Below are 8,829 nucleotides of genomic sequence, written 5' to 3'. Positions count from 1 at the left end.
TACAGTATGATTGTGCACAGACATGCCAGGGGAATAGTGTGTCCTTGTGTGTGTGTGAGTACAGTATGTATGTGTATGTGTGTGTGTGTGTGTGTGTGGCTGGCTTGCTGGGAACGCTGCCAGCTGTAGAGGAGGCTGGGCTCTACATAGACCTGACTGCAGCCCAGCCTTGTTACTGCTGCAGAGGTTTACAGACTGTCTGTCAGCCAGCATGAATTAAACATGCTTTCAAATTCCTAATCAAGGTAAATGCTGCCTCTCCCCTGCACTAATGGCCTACACTCCCTCCTGCTCCTGCTCTCTCTTTCCTTCTCTTCCTCACTTTCTCCCCCCTCTCACACTTTCTCCCCCCTCTCACACTTTCTCCAACAAAACATAATGCAGTATAATCTACGCAGGGGAAATGTACCAAGTTTCCTGCAGTAGGTGTCAAAATAGTTATGTTTACAACTACTGTGCTGTGACTTTATTTCTAAAGAACAATTTAAAATGTTATGTACATCCAACCCTATATACACAGTGTACAAAACATTAGGAACACCTGCTCTTTCGCTGACATAGACTGACCAGGTGAATCCAGGTGAAAGCTATGATCCCTTATTGATGTCACTTGTTAAATCCACTTCAATCAGTGTAGATGAAGGGGAGGAGACAGGTTAAAGCAGGATTTTTAAGCCTTGAGACAATTGAGACATGGATTGTGTATGTGTGCCATTCAGAGGGTGAATGGGCAAAACAAATGATTAAAGTACCTTTGAACGGGGTATGGTAGTAGGTGCCAGGCGCACCGGTTTGTGTCAAGAACTGCAACGCTGCTGCGTTTTTCACACTCAACAGTTTCCCGTGTGTATCAAGGATGGTCCACCACACAAAGGACATCCAGCCAACTTGACACAACTGTGGTAAGCATTGGAGTCAACATGGGCCAGCATCCCTGTGGAATGCTTTCGACACCTTGTAGAGCCCATGCCTTGATGAATGCAACTCAATATTAGGAAGGTGTTCCTATTGTTTCGTATACTCAGTGTATGTTTCAAATTCAATAATTTAGTCAATAATCACAGAACGCTGACTGACCAATACGTCTGTGCCTGTATCCCTGAGTCTCTAGCGGAGAGGAGAGAGAAACCTCATTAGGTTGCATGAGAGGTGCTGCTACTGCTGCTGGCCAAGATAACAAGGCTGGCATGTCTAACAGGACACATTTGACAAAAAAGGGCAACAGTGAGAGTCAGAGGACCTCCACAGCCACTGAGGTAAATTACCTAACATCGACCCTCCTCTGGCTGTCCACTCCCAGCATCAACTGAGACACAGCCTCTCAGAGCCGCTCAGAGCCCCGGGCCAATGAGGCCACCATCTGACCCTATCAGGAGAGGAGGCTGCAGCCACAGCATCTGATGACCAGGAATGCTACCCCCAACAGGACACCCAGCCAAGAGTCCTTCCCCTGTCTCTGAGGAACGGCCTTTTGATTATACTCTAACCTCATACCCACATCGTCCTCTGTGAAGCTTTTAAACGAGGATAAAGCATACAGCGTTTTATCCCTCAGCTCTCCTGAAGCTTTTATCAGTGAGGGACGGTGATGGGCGTGCTATCGCTCCCCAATTGACCCCTACCCTCACATATCCATCACCACAAACTGCCTGCTCAGCACAACTCCCAGAACACAGAACAGACATCCTGCTGCTGCTACTGCCATTAAGAGAAAACATGAAAGACAAACACGTTTCCACTTACTGCATTTTAATTCACAGAATCATCTGTCCCCGAGTGACTACAGGAAGGTTTCATGTCAGCAATATGCCATGGTGCCAATCATCCAGACGACAACAAGTCAACTTGCAAAGAACTTAAGGAATAATGGGAGTGTTTGACTGATGGTTGCGAGTCCTTCATACTCCTGAGATATTTATACATGTTGACTTGGGCTGACAGAAGCACACTTAAAAGACTAAAGAGAAGACTTCTAAATCGAGTCTCAGATATTCCACTTTCAAAACTTCCCAGGAGTTCTCCACTTACTTTTAATATCATTACAGCTGCTCGCATGATACACATCCCCTGATTGCACCCAAACTTCCCCAAACTTTTCTAGCATTAAAATGCCTACAAGCCTTTTTACAGCCCCTGCGTGTCAAAATCACAATGTTTAATGAGTTCTTCATATAACCCCATGCCTTAATTATCACTGTCTCGCACTGTCTCTCTCTGTGTCTCTGTGTGTGTGATGTACACTGGGTTTATGTGCTGTGTGTGTCTCTGTGTGTGAGATACACTGTTTTAATTTGTATGTGTGTGATATACACAGTTTTTGCTGTGCTCAGGATACCTGCTCTGGGAGTTGTCCTTCCCCACCCCATACTGATCACTCTGTTGTGTTCAGGCCCAGAGATCCTCCTCTGTTGGGTTGTTAATGAATAAATAAAGCGTATCTTTACAGATTAACCAGGGCTGCCTTCTCCGGGAGGCCGGGATGGGACTTTCTATCAGTGTTTCTCAGGTACACTCATTCCTCATTCCCACTACAATACAATATGAGAGCTCCGCTCGGCTTCCCTCGCCGCATTTCTGAGCCATTAGCTCTGAAGACGCTCATCTTTCAGGAGGTTATCAGGGGAGGATAGATAGAGAGCAAATAATCTAGAATAAGCAAAAAGCCATTTGACTCTAGAGAGACGGAGAGAGAGAGGGAGAGAGAGAGAGAGCAAGCCGAGGAGAGAGCCGAGGAGAGAGCCGAGGAGGAGACAGGCTCATTTCAGACACACCATCTAGCAGATGAATGAAGATGGAGACAGCTGTGATGAGCTACCTCTCCACAACACCAGCAAACCACACAAAGAGGGAGCAGGGCTTTTAGGGGATGTGTGAGGATCTACATGATACTGTTTTAACCTTTGAAGTACTGAAACTACCTCCATGTATTGTAGGTGCACCGTTTCTATGTGTTTGAAGTACTGAACCTACCTCTATGTATTGTAGGTGTACCGTTTCTATGTGTTTGAAGTACTGAAACTACCTCCATGTATTGTAGGTGTACCGTTTCTATGTGTTTGAAGTACTGAACCTACCTCCATGTATTGTAGGTGTACCGTTTCTATGTGTTTGAAGTACTGAAACTACCTCCATGTAGGTGTACCGTTTCAATGTGTTTCATTGTAATGGAGCCAGGCCCGGTAGCTACAGCACTCACCCTCATCTCCTGGGCCTCTTTCTTGCCATCCCACGCCCAACTGCGCTTGGTGAAGTAGTTAACTGTGGCAAACTCTATCAGGGCAGAGAAGACAAAGGCATAGCATACCGCCATGAACCAGTCCATTGCTGTGGCATAGGCCACCTTAGGCAGGGAGTTCCTGGCACTGATACTCAGGGTTGTCATGGTTAGAACTGTGGTGACCCCTGGGGACAAAAAAAAGAGAGGCAAAGAGAAAGAGAGGGTGTATTAACTGACAAACACACACACACACAAGTACATTACACACAGACCCAATTGGGTTGAACTACAGTACACATACAGGTGTAGGATCTTAACTTGAGCCAGTCTACAGCAGGAAAACAATCCTGCAGCAACAGGAAATGTTAATTATTATGTGGATTATAATTAATCAACATTTTTGTAGTGGTTGTTACATATTTTGTAAGGGAAAATCAAGTCTGCAATTATAAAGTGGAAATGACACACTTTAGAAGCATTTTTAAACCTCAAATACACTGCACATTTTACATTTCCTGAATTGCAGGAAAGTTCTCTTGCAACAGGGTGATCAAATTAAGATCCTACATCTGTAACTGTGTGTCATGTAATGAAAAAAGTGCCATCCTTGAACATTCAGTATATGCTGTCACAGGGTGCCGTGACATATGGCCAAGATGAGGACTTGAGGACACGGTCAGACCGCAGCGGACATAAAAACCCAATTGTGCTATAAACAAACGATTCAGATAGCAGAATTAGTGATAAAGACGCAGCTCCAATCTAACCTCTCCAACCCTGGCGCCAGTGCTGCCTAACATCTGTGCATGCCCTCTACTACACTGACTCCATGAGTTTCACAGAGCCGCAGATTGGAGGCGCCCCACAGCAGAGCTCCGCTGAGCTTGTCTGATGATACACAGTAATCCCTGTATTGATACAGTGCAGGCGGCTAGGCAGTCCCCTGCCATCTGTTTTGGAGAAACATGGAACAACCACTTCATAGGGGGAAGAAGGAGCCATGGGTGGATGGGAGAGAGAAGGGGCTGCTTTGGAACAGACACAGCAGCCTGACAGAGTGGTGCTGCACTTGATATAGAAACCCTGCTGGGTGATCACCTCATGGAAACGTGAGGGGCGCTCGCTGTGACCTGCAGCTGGAATGGGATGCCAACTACTACACAATGTCCATTATTGTAGGTGGGGGAGAGGCCTACCTGGGGGGCTCTAGGCATAAAGTGATTGGACAAACCTCCTCCATTGACCACATTCATTGTGATGGAGTCTGTATTGACCACCTCCATCATGTTTGACAGTGTGACACAGCCATCATATCCACATGAGGTTTCATTGAACTTTTTTGGCATTGTTTGACACTTAAGCAGTTTGAGGAAAATTCCACTGCCACCATGGATGTCATTACACAGGCAATCAAAATGTTGAAACAGATTATATTTGGCCATCTAGACCAGTAGCTAGAAGACATTGCAAATAGGCATTCCAAATGTGGCTTTGCAATACTCTTATTAAGTGTCAGGCCCAATGTTGATTTGAATCACTATACAGAAAGAGATTTGAGAGGATAAATCAATTGCTGTGTGAAATGTGCATGTTTTATGGGTCATTGTGCCCGTGCGCCGGCCTTTGTATTCTACGTCTCAAAGAATTTAAAGAATGAAATGATAGGAGAGCAGAGAATGGGTGTCCATCAAAGCAGATATAAGCAATCATTCCACTTCACCTGTTCCCACCTGCCTCATCTGTTAAAATAAAATAAATATAGGCTTCAAAAATGACTTGTGCAGCTGAAGAGGTCAACTCATTACACCACCTCCTAAATAAGAATTGTGAACCTGTGGGGCTTGTGGTCTTCCTGTTGATTTATGCAGAATATACATCACATGACCAAAAGTATGTGGACACCTGCTTGTCGAACATCTCATTCCAAAATCATGGGCATTAATATGGAGTTGGTCCCCCCTTTGCTGCTATAACAGCCTCCACTCTTCTGGGAAGGCTTTCCACTAGATCTTGTAACATTGCTGCGGGGACTTCCATTCAGCCAAAAGGGCATTAGTGAGGTTGGGCACTGATGTTGGGCGACTAGGCTTGGCTCGCAGCCGGCGTTCCAATTAATCCCAAAGGCGTTCAATGGGGTTAAGGTCAGGGCTCTGTGCAGGCCAGTCAAGTTCTTCCACACCGATCTCGACAAACCATTTCTGTATGGACCTCGCTTTGTGTACGGGGGCATTGTCATTCTGAAACAGGAAAGGGCATTCCCCAAACTGTTGCCACAAAGTTGGAAGCACAGAATCGTCTAGAATGTCATTGTATGCTGTAGCGTTAAGATTTCCCTTCACTGGCACTAAGGTGTGGAGATGAGAGAACCTTCCAGAAGGACTCTGCAGCACTCCACCAATCAGGCCTTTATGGTAGAGTGGCCAGACGGAAGCCACTCCTCAGTAAAAGGCTCATGACAGCCCGCTTGGAGTTTGCCAAAATGCACCTAAAGACTCTCAGACCATGAGAAACAATATTCTATGGTCTGATGAAACCGATTGAACTCTTTGACCTGAATGCCAAGCGTCACATCTGGAGGAAACCTGGCACCATCCCTACGGTGAAGCATGGTGGTGGCAGCATCATGCTGTGGGGATGTTTTTCAACGGCAGGGACTGGGACACTAGTCAGGATCAAGTGAAAGATGAACGGAGCAAAGTACAGAGAGATCCTTGATGAAAACCTGCTCCAGAGCGCTCAGGACCTTAGACTGGCACAAAGGTTCACCTTCCAACAGGAGAACGATCCTAAGCACATAGCCAAGACAACGCAGGAGTGGCTTCGGGACAAGTCTCTGAATGTCTTTGAGTGACTCAGCCAGAGCCCAGACTTTAACATCTTTGGAGAGACCTGAAAATAGCTGTGCAGCGACTGTTTTTGATTTGTCATTATGGGGTAATGTGTGCAGATTGATGACGGAAAAAAACCAATGGAATCAATTTTAGAATAAGGCTGTAACGTAACAAAATGTGGAAAAAGTCAAGGGGTCTGAATACTTTCCAAATGCACTGTATAGTGTATAACTAGGGCCATTATTATGTTTGTCAGGTGACTACATTTAAACACAGTTACAATCGATAGTATGAGACTGTCCAGTATTGCATATACTTTATTGTGCAATCTTCAAAGCTATAGCATAATTTAATATTAGTATTTTATCAGTGCTGAAGTTGTTGAAAATATTGGCAACTGGAAAATGTTAACAATAGAGTAGTTGCAATCTCCCCATAAAAAAAATATCAGGCAATTAAAAAATATCAAATCGGCAATTTAACCAGAATGTCACTGGAGATTGTATTGTATTGCATCCACTGTGTAATACGTCCGCTCAGACAGTAAATCACACAGTACACTTGGGTGAATTAGAAAATTATACAGGGATTATCCACACAAAATATCAGGTCAAGGCAGCCAGATTCACCAACCTGGCAACCCGCCAGGGAACAAATCATTAATTAAATATCAACTTTCAAACAGTGAGCCGCTCATACTCATAGGTAGGTTGGAGAATTGGCTGCTCTTTATACGAGACAATCTAGCAGTTTCTCCTAAAACATTTAGACAGTTTTTTAAAGCCCTGTGGATGGCTCAGAGAGCATGAGGTTATCAGGGGCTGGTTGTGAATAGCAGCTGAAGTGACTGTCCAATAGGGAGGGTAGTCTGAATCTGAAACGTCCTTCCAGCTCCTGACCAACCAGGGGAAAGAGACTGTGATGGGGAACACCTGTAGGCCTGCAGCTTAACTATGCTGAAGAACAAACATCTCTCCTACCAGGAGACCTGTTTACCTGGACGCTCCATCAGTCTGCCCTGAGGCCATTATCACTTTCGTCAATTCCACACCCGTCTTTTAAACAATGTGCCTTCGTGCACTTCCATTACAAGTGAGAGTTTGTTCATTCTGTGTTCCCAACCAACATTTCTTTAGCACATAAGCTTAACACCGCAGCAGACACATACTGCAGTGTTTGCTGAATGGTTCCCAATGGCCTTTACCTTGTTTCAACTGAACCTCCATTAGAACACATGAGGAAATACAGTCTGTCGACCCTTTCAAGAACAACAGCTTCTTACTGTGACTTTTCTTGGCAATGAAAGGCCTTTGTTTTACAAGGGAGATAGTCATAGAGGTGAGGTGAGGGCCCCTCCTTCATGAGAAGAAGATGGGACAGTGATAATGGAGAAACCGTATGTGGCTTCTTTTTTTGCACCTTACTTGCAAAGCAAATCCAACCAAATCAAGGTGGCTAGCAAGTGTATTTCTCCACTGTGCTTCGCAGCATGCCCTACCCTGGACTGTTCTGAAACACTAATTAGCCGCCAAACAGAGGCCTGCTCTCTCGTCTGGGGGAGGCACTTTGGGTTGCCATGACACACTCCTCATGGCAGGCTGAGCGGCGAAGCCGTGGGTGTCCATGACCGAGGAGGGGGAATAATGTGCTGCACACTCTTATCTTGGAGTGTGGGGTAAACTGATTAAAATAAACATTTGCTGGTTAGCTTCTTTACACGAGAGGCACTAGGTAGTGAGATGAATGTTTTTCAATTACTCAGATTTCCCAACTAGTCATGTTTCCAGAACTGTTAGTCACAGTATAAAGTGCTAGAGTCATGCACCACATCACCTATGGTGAAACCTGTCAAATGTCCAAGCTGTATGATTTGAACACAGATACATTTCTAGGTGTGTTAGTGACTCACATGCCTTAGCTAGTCTGATACTGTAACAACAGACTAAATGTCTTTGCTAGATCTTCTGCGTAATTCGAAGGCAAAGTATTTTACTGCCAGCCTACAATAATGCTGTATGTGTCAGGAGACCATACAATACTTCCCTTTGTTGAAGTTTCTTGGCCTTCAGCTGCCGTTTTGATTAAAGTTTTAGTCCTAGATTAGGAAATGCTTTCTCCAACTGGAAGTTTGACTTTTTTCATTGTTTACCTTGACATTGCTTTTGGAGGACTGAGCACAACTTGTTTGTTACTATCATTTCCCCTAAACCTGAATGGGCTGCCTTTGCTTTCTAGTCTACCAACTCAAATTGTCAGAGCTCATGTTTCATTCTGACCCACCATAGAGGAAGCAGGATCTCACCCTTTCTAAGTCTCCATAGCGATGCTGGCAGGATCAGCTGTGCTTTTCACCTGATACGTCTGCCCCACAAAAAGTGTTGACAAAGCCAGACACCTTGCCAAAGTTAGCAAGAGCTCAATAAGCAATAATCTCTTAAAACTTGGCCGGCTTAAACTTTCTGCAAAGCACGTTCAATACCTCGCCAAGAGAGATGCAACTGCAACACTTCCTTTATATCACTCCGTCCCCAGAGGTGAACGGCCTCACTTTCTCCGACTTAATTCCTTTCCAAGTTGACTTGCGTTAATCTGTAATTAATTAGGTGGTTTTACGGTGGCCAAGTTAATTACAGGTCAATCCTGTAATCCAAGCACAGTTTTAAACCCACATGCATCACTGTCCAGGGCCCAGCAAAGCCAACATGGGCACCAAGCTGCTTTTTACACCTCGCCGTGTGAACCACAACTTCTCAAAGATTAACTTTTTATACCCTCCCCTGG

The 8,829-nt window shown here is 44.9% G+C and overlaps 1 protein-coding gene across 1 annotated transcript in view; it reads right to left on the bottom strand.

Moving 5' to 3' along the window:
- Positions 1 to 8,829, bottom strand: part of LOC311100165 (gamma-aminobutyric acid receptor subunit alpha-3-like) — a 148,404-nt gene that overhangs the window by 6,930 nt on the left and 132,645 nt on the right. The window contains exon 9 of the mRNA XM_084140957.1: positions 3,197 to 3,402. Coding sequence (XP_083997083.1) covers positions 3,197 to 3,402 — 206 coding nt within the window. The remainder of the gene's footprint in view (positions 1 to 3,196; positions 3,403 to 8,829) is intronic.

This window comes from Coregonus lavaretus, assembly GCF_964263955.1.
Source record: "Coregonus lavaretus genome assembly, chromosome: 24".
Taxonomy (NCBI): Eukaryota; Metazoa; Chordata; class Actinopteri; order Salmoniformes; family Salmonidae; genus Coregonus; species Coregonus lavaretus.
The sequence above is the reverse complement of the archived record's forward strand: the minus strand, read 5'-3'. Positions and strand labels throughout refer to the sequence as shown.